At 35.6% G+C, this 16,314-nt stretch overlaps 1 protein-coding gene across 4 annotated transcripts in view; it reads left to right on the forward strand.

The window, feature by feature from the left end:
* LOC123315031 overlaps window positions 1-16,314 on the forward strand; it is a 37,585-nt gene that overhangs the window by 7,083 nt on the left and 14,188 nt on the right. For 2 of the 4 annotated variants that reach the window (XM_044900565.1, XM_044900568.1), the window contains exons 1-2: window positions 1,863-1,996; window positions 6,143-7,060. In XM_044900565.1, coding sequence (XP_044756500.1) covers window positions 6,184-7,060 — 877 coding nt within the window. In that variant the 5' untranslated portion in view covers window positions 1,863-1,996; window positions 6,143-6,183. Of the gene's footprint in view, window positions 1-1,862; window positions 1,997-6,142; window positions 7,061-16,314 lie in introns of those variants that run through there. The other 2 variants (XM_044900566.1, XM_044900567.1) reach the window with 2 other exon arrangements.

Genomic DNA, 16,314 nt, shown 5'->3' on the forward strand with positions numbered 1-16,314 from the left:
TCTGATAAACATAATTATCATTGAGAACACCTTCAGTTGTAGAATAAATTTGAGATTTCCATAATGTGCGTTAATTTTGTTGCGCAGTGTATTATAGGTTGTTTTTCAAAAATAAATTATTACATCCAAATTTTTCATCTTACAACTCAACCACCAAATCAAAAATTGGGAATCCGGGATATAATGGTTTCCATCGTTGTCTCATTAATCATTAATCTACCATTCGGAATATGGAAAAAAATTGTTTTCCATAATTTTCTGCAAAATATCAAACGGAAAGTCTAACTTATAAGTTAGACGTATACGTATACGTTAGAAAAACGATTTGAAAAATACTCTTCTGAAACTTGGGGTATGTTCTAAGAAAATGCGTTATGCATAGGTTTTACGTAAAAAAGATATATTGACATGAGAATTAGTATAAAAACAAATAAATAAAATATTCCTTAATAAATCGAGGGAATAGCGAACGCAACTAGAAATGAAAAGAATAAAACACATATAACTCAACCCGATACCTTTTGAAAAAAATGTTGAATAATACTTAATCTAATTTTGAGTGTTTTACGTATCCTCCATTTTACTCGATGATACAGTTTCTATAAATTTGCTCTATTGCTACCATAACCATTTTTTATTCTTTCTGCAGTTGCAGTTGATTGATTTTATTTTGATTTCTCTTGACGTATTATTTTTATACCTCAAACACATCTATAGCTATATAGCCGAATAAAACAAGGCTAGAATTTTGAGGGGAATGAGAGTATAAATAAAAATGATTGGTAACCATTTGGAATAAGAAAGTAGAATTAGGCACAGGCTTTCTGAAACACTTTGTATATATGAAATTATGTCTTTCAACAATTAATTTTTTATTTATTTATTTAGAATTTGCAACACAACAGGTGCTAGATCCCAAAATGCATCCACTTTAAAATCTTATATGATGATAGATAAGAGAAATGTGTAATAGAACAAGGCCCAGTTGCAAGAACTTCTATTAATATTTATTATCCCATTAAAATTTAAAACTGTCATTACTGAAGGGCATAATGAAGGATTGAAATTTGGATGGAGCATTATATTTAAACGGCCTTTTTTTTTTTACTTTGGCACTCAGGTACCCATATTTTTTTACACCACGTTAGGTTGAACTTTGGGAAAAAAGCAAAGCAGTAAATTGGAAGTAGATCTTTGTTAGAAATGAAATCGAATATCTCGAAAACAGAAAAGCTTTTAATGGACATAAAACTTATTATTATTTTGAACCGCATTTTCAGTACTGCGATCGTTTTTCTTCCCTCCAAAATAAGGGAAGCGGAATGAGAAATAATCTCGGTTCAGCCCATAACCCCATACGGGGAAGCAAAAGAAGAAGAAGGAAGGTAAAAATTAATAACTGCTAAAATTGATATCAATTCTAGTGCCAAATGACACTTAAAAAACGACTGCTGTGCCTAAGATGGCTTAAAGACAAAGCCTACACAGAACACAACTGGTTCTCCGAACTCGTACAAGCTCACGGAACTTCTGAGGGGTACTTCGGTACCTTCGGAGAGTCAGGATAATATAGTATATTATAGTATAGTTTCACTATAGGTTTAAAAAAAAATTGTACAAAGAAGTCCCGTATTACAGTATACTAAAATTCGACTACCGTGAAAATTATTCTTATAAATATTGAGTATTCAACTCAAGAATATGAATGGTGAGAATTCTCACCGTCTGAAGATAAATTGACTAGCACCAGAGTTTCATTCATTTTCGAGTTCGGCCTAATTTCTCCAGGCCACCCCCCGTAATCTTTTTTGAGATCATTCTATTCTAAGTATATCTCGTCGACTGGCGTCGCGGCGCACCAAGTCAGTATTCCATAAGGACGCTCTGCCAACAACTCTCTTCCTGTCGGATGTAAGGCGCGTGTATGTTGCCAAAAAAAGTTAGGTTAAACATGTAGTGCTTACACGGGTATTGTGCTCTGGAGAGATCGTAAGTCGTAAGTCTTTTGATAATGTGCAAATTATTTGACATGTTGGAAGCACGATTTTTTTTTTATTAGTAGTAGATAATTTCTACCAAACCACTAGGGCAAAAGAATATCTTTTATGCGGAATAGAAATCATACCTCACTTTGGTTTTGCGAGGTAATGAATAAAAAAATATTCAAAGATTCAGAATCATTTGCTGCCAAAAATTTGACAAGTTTAATCGCACAGGCTCTCAGAATTATTTAGTGCCCTTAAGAATCCACTAACATTTTTTTTATTTCAGTAGCTTGGCAACTTGTGATTCGATAGAATATATAGGTGTATTTCGGAATATATTGGCATTAATCAGTATTTTTGGAAACGTGCGTCTAAAATTCGAGTTCTCTGTATCGTATCGGATAAAATTATTTTAGAAAAAAATTTAAAAAAATACCACAAATTTCTCATCTGCATACTTTTCACTGTGGCATTTTTTGAGTGTTTATAAGGGCTTATAAGCGGTTTTTTTATATCTCCATATTCCGACAGAACAGAACGAAATGCGGAATATACAAGAAAAACTAAATTCCTATATGACATTTCATGAATTATACCTGATAAATTGCTTGTTGGTATTATTGAGAATTCATCAGCAATTCATGAAATATCATAAAATCAACTGCTTGCCCGAACGATGCGAAGCAGATGGCATTTTTGTGCGGGTAAGTACCACATTCCGCGCTTTTTAGGAAAATAACTGATTTCCTTATTTCAAGTTTTTCTGTGATATCTCTGAAACTTTCCATTTCAGGTATAAGGTTTATTTAGGAAGGCTCTTTCTTTCTCCACGTAGAATCGACTCCAATATGAAATATAGGTCTTTCTTTAAAAATCTTGAGTTTTTATGAATTCGGTTTGTCCAACTTGATGATCTTTCTTCTCATTAACACTCGGTACATATTAGGTACAAATAGCAAACGGTGTTATAATACCACATATGAAGTAGAAAAATTCAAGAAGTGAATGATTTTTCGAAAAATATCCCCACGACCGACATATATCAAAAAGTTGAACCCTCCTGTTTTAACCATTTTTTTTTTCATCAGAACAAACTGTTGAAATTGCCATCAAATCATCTTACGACGCTAAGATATAGATACTGTTTGTGCCATTTGCAATCAGGAAGTAGTAGTCTGTTTTCTGTGATACATCCGGGAGTTGGAAAGGTTTGAAAATATTTTGCGGAGAAGGTTCATTGTCGAAAACACCAACATGTCGATTTTCAGCACAGTATTTTATTTCCGTAAACGTCTAATAGGCCATCGCGGTGAGTTCCCCTGTATATACCTATATACATGTAGAAAGATCGTAGAGATAGAAACATGGACTGAGCAATACCAGCATGAAATTGGCTATTTTATAGAAAGAGAGAAATGATCGTCAGGTCAATACCTGTCTCTTTTCTGTTGACATATAGACGTGAGTGTAGACTAATCAAAATTCTAGAAAAACAAAACTAGCTGCCCTGATGTTCAGTTTCTACCTGACACTTTTTTGACCGTATTTCCTGCACAGATGAAAAGGGAATGCTCAGTCCATGTCTCTATGACTATGATACAGATTAACGCCGAACATAGAAAACGCCATGGGAAAAAGAGTACCTATTGGAACAATGTCCAATGCTAGAATAATTTCATTAAAGATGATGAATTCTTCAATATTCATATTTGGTTGCCCTACTTATTTTTAGGTGAACTACGCCTATCTCATCGGCTACGAGATAGATAATGGTAAAGCGTAGTAAGCTGATTTAGAGAGGGGTTCATATGAAAATTCGATAATTTATCACATTTAATGTATTTCTACAATCATCTTCTTTATCGAAGGGCGATATCTTCGTTCGAAGTAGGATTCTCGCAATCTGTGTAATCGAGATCCGCGTTACCGGTAAAACACCCTTTAGAATTCTACTTGTTGAAAACAAAACAGCGTTTTATGTGAAAAATGCAAGAGTTAAGAATGTTTTTCAACTGAATTGGTTTATTTTAACGGTTCAACGACTTTCAAGGAATTGAAATAAGCGGTTAATATTGAGTGGTTCTAAACACATTGCGACCCGCAGTAAAAAGTGTCTCAAAGGAGTCCATCGCTAAAATAAGTAACACTCTGAGATTTCGCATACAATAAGACCCTTATGTATCAAATTAAGTTAGTTTTCGTGACAAGATTATGAAATGAAAAAAAAAAAACAATTTTTCGCGGCAGAATTTAGTGGGCTGTAATTCCGAAAGAAGAGACCTACTGCAGAAATCAAAAATAGGTGTCTCCGAGAATCTGGGACCAAATTTTGTTGCATTGATTTCGAGACATAATGTATATCCTTTTCTTATCTATTGAGAGAGGTGAGCTTACCTTTTCGTTGCCAAAAATGTACCCTGAAAAAGAGCTCTGTAGAGTCCACTAGTCCAGCGTTATCATGAAGAAAAATAAGGCTTCATACGAACACGCCTCGGCTCCTCCTTCGAAAAGCGAACTGAGCGCCATCAGAAGGTTGCAAAAATATTTAGAATTGACCGTACGTTGCTCACGAGGTTGCTCATGAAAATATTAAGAAGCAATACGCCCCTGCTATCCTAGAAAATAGGTGGAAGAACTTTTCCAATGACAGACAGGTGTTTGCTTTTCGAGGTGGGGCTTCTCCAGGTTTTCTCCACTCTATGCTTGCTTAATCAGATTCTTTAGGGTAATTTTATGCACCCACGTCTCAAGTGACAATGTGGCTCAAGAAATCATTTCCCTCTTCTTCGTATGGCGCTAAAAGCTTCACACTCAAAGCAAAACCTTCCACTTTGTGATCCTCATTTAGAAGATGAAGAACCCACCTTGTCAACAATGTTTGGTAGTTAACCCAATTCATTAGAAACTATTGATTGAGTACTTGTTGATAGGTTTGCATAACTGACATTTTCAACAAATTCTCACCTGAGTCCTCGAAAGGATATTTCTAACTAAACTATACAGTAAACTTTTTAACCCAACGAGATAGAGGAAAATGAATAGCACGTTACGGTAGTCTTTTTTCGAGAATTTATTAATGCCATCAACTGCATTCCTCTATCTTCCTTTGATTTTCGAGTTAGGCGATTTCAACTTTGGTCATTATCTCTGTTTCTATTTGTGCTAAGATGTTGAAATGAAAACATTGAGACACTTTTTTGATAGTGATCCAGAGGGGACTATGATTTTTTTCCATCTGGTATATTTGCATATCTATAACATAAAGTTGTGTTTTTTCGTATGAAAAGAGCAGTTTGAAATGACTTATATAAAGAATCGCCATTTCTTTCATGTTTCAGAAATATATCAGACATCGCCGTCAGACTTTCTAAATCACATCTGAACATATCTTTATGTTATAGCGTTGATTGAAGTATTACTTCAAGTATACTTCAATCAACGGTTATAGCTCAGCAAATAAACCTATTGGCAAAATTATTGTACGTCACTGGATTGCTATCAAAAAAGTGTGTGTATAATGTTTTTATTTCAATATCCTAGCCTAAACAGAAACGGAGGTAATGACTAAAGTTGAAATTTAAATTTTGGAATAACTCGAAAACAAAAGAAAATAGAAGAAATCACTAGATGGCATTATTAGTTTCTCGAAAAAGACGACCGTAATGTGGCATGCATTTTTCTCTATCTCGTTGGGTTGAAAAAACTGTTGTTCCGGTATCACCAATTCTGCCCACCCTGTACTTCATTCTCAGACATAATGTATAGCACAACGAACTATGGTGAAGTTATTCTCCCTTCATTCCTGCAATATATAGAGAAACCATACGCACATCCTTCAACGACTTTAAAAATTAAGTCCGGTTTATGATAATTGATCTAATACGTATTGAAGAAACAAAACTTTTTTAGCAATTAAATCCTTATTGTGTGAATTTCGTCCTTATATGACAGTACTATGTGGTGAGAGAAATAAAAAATTTCTAGAACGTGTAGGCAAGCAAAACACGATTCCTGTTTTGCATTACTCTAAATATAGTTTTGTAGAACTACGTATACAATTCTATCCATTTTGATATTTTGAAAATTTACATTTACCATGTATGGCACAGAAAATATTCAAATGATATTTATATACAACATGTTCTCTTTGTTTCTAGGTAACCTATGCAGAAGCATCATACAAATAATGTAACTGATCATGAGCGACATTCCATCCACTTCCAATAGTACGTCGAAACTCTCTGCAAGTTCGCCAGTTCAAAATGCAAGAAAAATCAGAAAGAAATATGATAAAAATAAACTTCCTACACCGCCCCCTGATCCAAGAGAGGACAAAAAGGAGAGCTGTTCCGAGAAAGATTTCCTCGAGTATTTGGAACAACTGCAGAAACATACAGCCAATTACTCTAGATCCACATCTCATCTTGCATCTGCATTAGTAGCTGAAGACGCCTTCGATCATCTAGAAAAACTATACAAACTCATGGAGCAAATGCTGGAATTAAGAGCTCAAAATGCGAAATTGCATAGGAAAATACGTGACTTAGAACATCTCAATAACTTAGAAAAGATGTATAGACAAGTGGAAAATTTACCTGATGATGATTTGTGTCCAGAATTAGAAAAAGATACAGCATTCGCAGAAACGATATTGGAATCCATTCTATATGAACCCACTAAACAACCTCTAAAAGCAAAGGGATCTCTGCGACAGTCTTTAATGAGAAGACATCGGAACAGAAGCTGTTCTGCTACTGATAAACCTGTTGGACTGGAAACAGCAGAAGGCGTTGATCAGCAACGTAGAGCATCGTTGTGTACGACTAACGTGAAAAAGTCTTCGAAAGTGTCCAAGTGGACTCGAGTAAAAGCAGCATTCAAGTGGGAGAAAGCTTCTTCGAACGTTGGTGATACAAAATCATTAGACAGTGGTGTGAGTGACGTTGCAAGATACTTGAGAGTGCCATCCACGAACGATGATGTTGGACACAGTCCTTCTGACTCTGGAGCAGCGGAAATATCTACTCCTGGTACACTTTCTAGCGCTTCTTCTAACGAAAATTTTCACAAATCAGGTGAGTTATGAGTACTTTTTGCTGAAGTTTCATTCGTATCCATTTTTCATAATCGTCACCACTGAATTTCTCGAACCTATAGAAATCGAAATAAGTACATCGGAGCAGGATTCAATTGTTCATCCTGACTCAACTAAAATCGTCAAGGCACAGAGAAATTTTCAGTAAAGCTGCGCGGATTTCTCAAATGATTTCAAAATCTTATTCAGATAAAGGTAGTTGCATGGGTTTTCCAGCTTTTTACTCCTTATAAACTCAAGTTCCAAATGAAACCTGTTGGTTAAGCAGAAAAACAACACGGCTACTTCGTGAAAATGCTGAAACCTTTTTATTTATAATTCTTCTAACGATCTTAAGAAGCATACCTACGGTACCTACGAAGAATCAGGATGAAATAAATGAATAATAGATAAATAAATGAATAAATACTATAAATAGACCACATTGTGGTGTATATCCTTAGGTTTTAGTATGTGAGGGTACCTAATTACTCCCAAAGGGGTAAAATGGGAGGTTTGGATCATCGTTCAGTTGAAGTTGAGCCCATATTTAAAGAATATATTTTATAATACCGCTGTACTAGTTTCAAAATTGGTTCATTGATTTAAAGAAGACATCCTCGAAACTAGCTTATTTATGATGGAAATTATCCAAATAAAAAATATGAGTCTATAAATTTTGTGTCAAATGCATTCAAGGATGAATTATTGGGCACTTTTCAGTGAACGGGGAAAAATATTCTTCCGACTGAAAGATATGCAATCAGTAATTTGGTCCGTTTATTGCAAAGTGAACTTTTACTGATACAATTCTGAAATTAGCATTAAGGAGATTTATATAAAACACGCAGTGGAGAGTTCTATTAGTACTATACCTCATCTGAGAGCCGCTTGTCCTTATTCGTGTTGAAAAATAGTTCCAGTATGGCTGTTGTTGTTATATTGTTTTCATAACCTTGAGAGCTAATCGTTTTGTGAGGGTTGAGTTTGGATGAGTGTTCTGTTGTTTATAGACTGAAAGTGAATATAAGGACTTCTTGCTCACTGAATTTAATTAATTGTGCATATTATCATTCGAATCTAGGTGCAACCTAGTATCTGATTTCTATGGTTACAGTCATATTCGGGTTCCCCTAGCTGTCACCAGAGGGCGTATCGCTTATTTTGCAACGCCAATAGTATAATTGTAGGTACTCTTGAGAGCATAGCGGCAAGCAGCTCTAAGCACAGAACACTAATATACAAGAAGTGAAAAGTCCTAAGTTATCTGTGGCAACAACAAATGTCATTTATATGCCGCCATATTTGGTTGTGGAAGTAGATATTGAATGGCGGGAATTTTGAATTTACAGGCGTACTATACCTATATACATACTTTTCGTTGTTTTCACCTTCATTGTAAATTTACAGCTTCTACCATTAATATTGAAAACAGATTTGGAATTCCTGATAGAAGCTGCAAATTTACATTACATAAAAAATAACATCAAGGTAGGAGAAAGTTAGAATTTCAGCAATTTATTTATTTTTCATAAAAATTATATAAACAGTATTTTCCAGAGGAGCACATTTATATATCAGTCAGCCAAATGCAAATACATATTGAGGATGAAATATATCAAACAATAGGTATGGTATTTGAGAAGAAATAGAATTGTTGATCGTAAAACCTGTTTCCCATATAAAATCTCAGTATAAGCAGAGGAAATGGAAATCAAGTAAGATCCACATATATGTATGATACAAAACAACCACGATAAAAACCTCAGCAAAAATCTGTCCCTATAAAAGCTTAGTTATATTGAATTTATTTACATAATGAGCTATTTAAATTATCGGGCCGGCTCTTTATTCATTGTAACAAATTTTCTTGTTCCCTTGTACATCTCGAAATTGGAAACATATCTGAAACAAAAAAAAAGAGAATGAAGATAGAGAAAGCTTAGTAAATAACATAATAACAAAGTGATTGATGTAGAATTGGAATGATAAGAAATTCAGAGATCAAAAATAGCTCAACCTACCTAATCACGAGTATCAGAGTAGATGAAAATAATATTCAACATTCGGTCGTTCGTAAGTCAACTAATTTTAAAAAGTGTCTTTTTAATAAGAAAAAACAATTGAGAGACAAAATGGGAAAACTGTAATTAAATCTCTAGCCACAGACTATGGAGAGTAGAAGTAGAGAGTCCATAGATACGTTATTCCATAGATCTTGGAGTGGTTTAATCGTTTGTTCTAACGATTCAATTTCATACTATGAATCACAAAGGATGTGATTTCGAAGAATCGCACAGCCAGCGTTGCTGCAGCCACCCATTTGATTGTCAAATTAAATAAATTTGACAAGTATTTATCTTATCCAAGGTTACTCATTATTCCTTGTAGGTATTGACTGTGAATCAACCAAAAATAACAGATTAGCATTTCGATAGCAGTTCTACAGACGCACAAAGAATAACAGAAATGAAAAAAGGGACTAGACAGGTTCTGAGATCCAGGAAACAACTTGATGAATAAAGCGATATTTGAAGCCTAATATAAGCGATTAAAATCAAAATGGCAGACTCTGCTTTCAAAAATGTAAAATAAAAGAGCTCCACTATATCGTTTATTCAAGTTGTGTCCATTCAGTTAATTAGGACCATCCGAATAAAATAAAAGTTGGCAGACATTTTGGTCACTGATCCTAAAGTGTACAGAGTGATTCAATGACGGCGACCTATTGCATCTCGGCAACCGTATATGCCGCATAGCCTTGGAAGTACTTCGTGTGTTTGAAAATATTTTTGTATCTGTAATTTTCCACTAGGTGACGCAATTAATCAATAACACTATAAAATTAGGTTTTTTTTTGAATAACACCTTAATTGTGGTAGGTTGGGAATGAAAACAAGATAAACCACAGATTCTATTCTACAAACTTTCGTATGCATGACCTCATTGTCATAAACTGAGGCTCTGTTTGAGGGAAAAAAAAAGATTTCAGAAAGAGTTAACAAATATACGAGGATATATTGAAAAATTCTTATCCTACTACAGAACCAAACAAAATTTCAATGTCAAAATATTTTATTACTCAACATATTCTCCTTTTAATTGAATACATTTATCACAGCGAACCTGCAACATCTATAGACCTTGAAAAAAAATGTTTCTTTTCAACTTTTTTAGGAGAGAAATGATAGTCCGATGGATCCAAACCTGGTGAATGAGGGGGTGTTCTAGTAATTCAAACCCTAAATCACGAATTTTTTGCATGGCAACATGAGATTTGTGTGCAGGAGCATTGTCCTGCAAAAACAAAACACCTTTGGAGTGTTTTCTGTTTAATTTTTTTCCGTAGAGTGGTCAGTAATGTCGAATAGTAATCTCCCGTAATTGTTCTACCTTTATCCAAAAAGTTAATCATGATTACTCTGGCAATCCCAAAAAACAAAAGCAAGATTTTTGGACACGAAACTTCTTAGGTCTTGGATAACCAGAGTGTCGCCACTACATCGATTGTTGCTTTGTTTCTGCATCATAGAAATGAACCCAAGTCTCCTCTATAGTAACAATTCGGTTTAAGAAGTCTACATCTTTTTCAAATCGAGCACAGATCGAACACGATGCTTCTACCCTTTTTTTACGCTTTTGGTCAACTTTCAAACATTTGGGGATCCATTTTCCAGTAATTTTTATCATGTCCAAATTGACGCAAACTATATAATGAACACGTTTGTATGAAATATTCAGTGTTTCAGATATCCGATTTAGCCCAATTCGACGGTCTGATAAAATCATGTCATGAACTGCATCGATATTTTCAGAGACTGACACAGAAACTGGTCTTTCCGATCGGTCATCATCTTCAATTGGAAAGTTACCTCTTTTGAAGCTTGCAGTCCAATTTTTCACGGTCGCATACGAAGGACATCGATCACCAAGGGTATTAAGCATATCTTCGTAAATCTGCTCACCTCTTAACCTTTTTAAATGCAGGTACTTGATGATGGCTCGATACTCCAATTTTTTGATTTTCATTTTTTCGGTGGACATCCTTCTTTTAATTTATTGCGTAACTCTGGATTAATTTTTTGACCTCAAACTACACAATCACACTTCTAATGAGATATTGTTCGTAGCTATGGTAACGCAATATTTTTTTTGTGCATGGAACTGGTCTAGGCTAACTAGATACATTGCATGTTTCATTTGAAAACTATAACTATAACATTTAACTCCACAGTGACCTTATCGAACACAGTGGCGACAATAGGTCCCTTCTGCCATTTTCAGACAAATTTAAATGTTGAACGCATAGGATGGCAATTGGTGAAATTACTGAAATTGAGAAGTAAATGCAGTTTATTTTATTTCACAATTTGCTACCAAGTCTATTAATATAATCAACCGAAGCTGGTGTCACAAGGGCGAAGTCTTCAGTATTCCTATCATACCTTCTGAGAGGGCATTGGGTAACAGTATTACTATTCACCTAGTTACGGAATGATATGCCAATACAAGACAAAGAAAAGAATGCTTTGGACAAGAAACTTGTAGGAGTGGGGAATTATCCTCGTTGAAGCCGTCCCAGATACTTGATTTCATCAGATCGCTGGAACTGGAAGGCGATCTGTAAAGGGCTCGATGAGAACAGCTCTGTAAGGGGGCACAATAGACTTTAAGGTCGCAGTCAATTGTAACCCCTTCTCACTATATAACTATTTATATAACTAACAATATGTTGGACAGTTCGTCTTTCTGCTCCGCAATCGCATTCCGGGGAAGGAGCCATTTTCCACCTGTGGTGAGAGTCCCTGCAGTTTCCATGACCAGCTCTAATTCTATTAAGAGTAGGCCATGTTTTTCGGGGGAGGTCAAATCCCGGTGGAGTTTTTTCGATGCATGGCATTAATTGCCATTTTTAGAGCGCAGTCTGGTGGTGTTGGCATTGTCAATATCTTTATGTATTGGTAGTTCAGGCTTTTTGATTATTTTTTCAAACTTTCTGAGTAAGGCGGTTTTTCGGTGAAGTTCTGGTGGTGGGATGTGGCTTAGTAGTGGAAGCCACTGAGTTGGGGTTGACTTAAGTGTACCAGATATTAGTCGCATGGTGGTATTGAGCTGTACTTCGATGAGTCGAGGATTTGAGCTATTAAGCCACATAGGGGCGCAATATTCTGCTGCAGAGTAAACCAGTCCTAATGGCGAGCACCGTAGGGTTGCAGCTGTTGATCCCTATGATGTTGCACATAGTTTATGAATGATATTATTGGCTGCTGTGTTCTGAAAGTGTTGCTCGAAAGAAAGTATTTTGTGTTACAATAATGCCTAAGTGGTTGGTTATCGGCGTATACTCTCAGTTGTCTATTTGCCATCCTGTTATTTGAATGAAAGCAGGGGACTTCCGTTTTATTAGGATTAAGCTTGAGTCTCCACTGTTTGAGGTATGTGTTTCTCTTAGCGAGCAAGGACCTCTTCAGGAATATACACTGCGCAAAAAAATAAACGCACATTATGGAAATCTCAAATTTATTCTACAACTGAAGGTGTTCTCAATGATAATTATTTTTATCAGAATTATGCATGCATATGTTATCCATTTTCAACGGTTTTTTCAATACAGATGTTTTTTCCCAGCAGGAATAAAAAAGATGATATTATCAGATTTTGAATGTATTGGCTCCATTCTAAAATCAGTTGTTCTCGATCAATTCTAGTGATCAATAGTTTTTCTTTCGTTTGATTTTCTACACTCGATCGCAATGCAACGCGAAACACGCAATTTGACCCAAGAGGAATGTGCCCAAGCGGTAGTTTTGCGAGAAGAAGGGTGGACATACACAAGAATTGCAGAAAGGTTTGGAGTTTCCCATACAAGTGTGTCCAGAATGTTGCAGCGATTCAGGGAGACAATTATGAATGTCCGAAGACCAGGACAGTGTAGACCACGGGTAACAACTGCCATTCAAGAACGTTACTTGAGAGTTTCTTCGTTGAGACAACGGTTTGCAACCGCTCGCCTCCTTCAAATTCAGCTTGAGCAAACTCATGAGGTGCAAATTAGCACTCAGACAATAAGAAATCGCCTCAGAGAATATGATTTAAGGTCTCGTGTCGCGGCAAGAGGCCCAGCTCTTACCCCAGCCCATCGAAGGGCGCGTTTGGATTTTGCGAGCATATCCATTGGGAATGGATATTCCCAAATCTTCCCCAATCTTGGCCGATTGGGAAAGAGTTCTCTTCACAGATGAGTCTAGATTCTGCCTCTACCATTGTGATCGACATTCTCTTGTATACAGACGTCCACATGAAAGATATGCTCAGTGCAATTTCCTGAATACTACTGGTTTCGGGGGAGGATCGATTATGGTATGGGGTGGAATATCTTTGACTGCTCGCACAGACCTAGTGGTCGTTGATTATGGAGCTATGAATGCTGATAAGTATATAAGGAACCTTCTTGAAGCGCATGTAGTGCCATTTGCCCTATACATTGGTGAAAATTTCATTTTTTATGGACGATAATGCCAGACCTCATCGTGCGCGCATCGTTCAGGAGTACCTTGAAGAGGTTGAAGTCTCTCGAAGAAGTCCAGATCCCAATCCGATTGAGCAGGTTTGGGACAACCTCAATAGAAGGCTGAGAAGTTCAGAAAATCATCCAGCTACTCTTAACTTAGGACTTAGGAATCCAACTCGGAGAAATCTGGGAAGGATTAGATCAGAACATTTTTAGATCACTCATTTTGAGTATGAACCGTCGTTGCCGAGCTGTAGTTAACGCACTTATCAGCATTTCAGTATTTTGAAAAATGTTCATTTCTCTTCTTTCACATAAGATTCGGTGAAATCCTGAATTTTTCTTCCATTTAATGTGTCTTGTTTCGTTCAAAACCTTCCCGAGAGAACATAAAAAATAAGTTATAAAGTCAATGTAGAGTTAACTTTCATTAAAATTGAGATTTTCAGAATGTGCGTTAATTTTTTTGCGCAGTGTAATAGGAGTACCACATCAAGAAATATCTCACTTGGTGTTAACCAATATAAGTGTTCAAATTATTCAAGAATATTTCTCTTCATTTGAACACTCATATTGTTAAACACCAAGTGAGATATTTCTTGATATGGTATTTCTATTATATTCCTGAAGCTGAAGAGATCCTTGCAGATGACCTCGCTAAGATAAACACATACTTCAGACAGTGGAGACTCAAGCTCGATCCTCATTCATATCTCTCATTTTTTATTCAAAAATGAATTAATTATATTTATACTTGTTGAAAAAGAAGTAAGATGGAAATTCTAGTTGGAAGAAATTATATCAGAGGAAATCCTGACATTATAGCGCTTCAAGTAACAAGACTCGACACAAATAGTCGGATGTCTTTAACGAACTATGAGACATATAGATGGGACAGAACACAGAGTGCTGGAGTAGGCGAGTGAAAATAGACATGAGACATTATTTCAAAAAAAGCTCAGATAAAACTCACGATGCATCAGTGACGATTGTCGCAGAAACAAATTGAGAGAGCCGAGATCACCTCGGCATATAAACCGCACCCATAGCTAACCAGATCAATAAAATACGAGACGGATCCAATCCAAAAATTTTTATTGCAAATCTCCATAATGGAACAGTAGTACTGAAAACAGAAATGAAACGAAACTCAAAAATTTCGCTGAAAAACAGGATCATCATGAACCAGGATTACCAACATATCTCCCATATGGAAAAGGATTGGCCGATTGTATGGACATAGCAATAATATTATAAAAAATATCACACATTCTATAGAATGAGACTATAGAAGATAGAACCACAACCCAATCCAATTTATTATAACGTGCGTTCAAAAAAATTCGTCGTCAAGTAGGCTATGAAATTTTGAAGGCTGATGTTCGGTGGCTGAACGTATGTCTTTCCTTGAATTACTTCATCTTCCCAAAATGTAAACAATAATGACATTAACCTATATATCGTAATTTTGTACGGAAAGGCACTTTTCAGAAAAGGTTACCTGTAAATTTCACCCAACGTTTGAAAAGCATTTATTTCATTGAGTAAGATGACAAGAATCCAAACAATCTGAGGCGGTTAGAAAAGTTCTTCGTTAAAATTTTAACCGTCCACTATTTTCATACGTAAGAGACATGAATCTTGAATTGATCGTGGTAGTATGTTTTTTTCTAAGAAGGTTCTAGTTACTTCAGTCTTATGAATAGATCACAGTAAGATTCTCAATAATATGTTTATTAATTCTCTATAAATATTGAATTGATTCAGTCATTACTGAAAATCCATGACTAAACTAAAAGAACTGAATTACATGAAAATAGCTATTGGACAATTTATTAAAATTCAATTCAGCTATAAAAAGGCATGATGCTTTCTCCTTCATAACGTTCTGCTATTGAAGTTCCATAAAAGAAAGTAGGTCCACATTTTGCCTTTGACTGATGCATACTGTCAGTTTGCATCAGTTCAGTATGATACTGAACTCCAATTTTTCTCGGATGCTACAAGGTTAGGTAATCACAACCTTTTCAGTTTTCTGATAACATGTCAATCATTATGGAAACAAATGGATATCTTTTTTTCAAAATCGGGTGGCATATGCCAACGGATACTCCATCCACTTGAGGTGAAGAGAGGTTTGTCGAGCTTCTGTCAATATGTTTTCATTATTACTGAACTCTAGAGTTTTCTTTTTTGGTATACCACTTCTTTTTTTGTTTGAACATACCTGTTTCGTCAACACATCGCAAAACAGTACAATGGAAAAATTCATTCTTAATAATCAACAGCAACATAGGCTTCAATGAAGTCGCCGGAACAGAATATTTCCATTTTCCTTCAATTTTCTTTCCAATTTTGAAGTAGAATTCAATAGTAAAAGTCTTTCACACGTCCGTAAAAACCATCTTTATAATTTGCAGATAATTTTAATTCAACAACAACCCAAAATGCTAAAATGACAGTTCACCTGGAAAATAGTTAAGCACGAGCTAAGAATTACGTTTAGACACGAAATATCGACGTTCAAAATTCCATAGCCTACTTGACGACGAATTTTTTTGAACGCACGTTAGGATAAGTGCCGAGCAGAGAATTCACACAAACAAAAGAATAGGTACACCGATTGGGCTGAATATATTCATTTGATACGAACAGAGAGAACACACATACCAACGATCAACATATAAGAAGATCTTGAATGTGCCTTTGAAATATAGGAGCGGAAAATACTACAAGCTTATGAA

This window comes from Coccinella septempunctata, chromosome 6 (assembly GCF_907165205.1).
Source record: "Coccinella septempunctata chromosome 6, icCocSept1.1, whole genome shotgun sequence".
NCBI lineage: Eukaryota > Metazoa > Arthropoda > Insecta > Coleoptera > Coccinellidae > Coccinella > Coccinella septempunctata.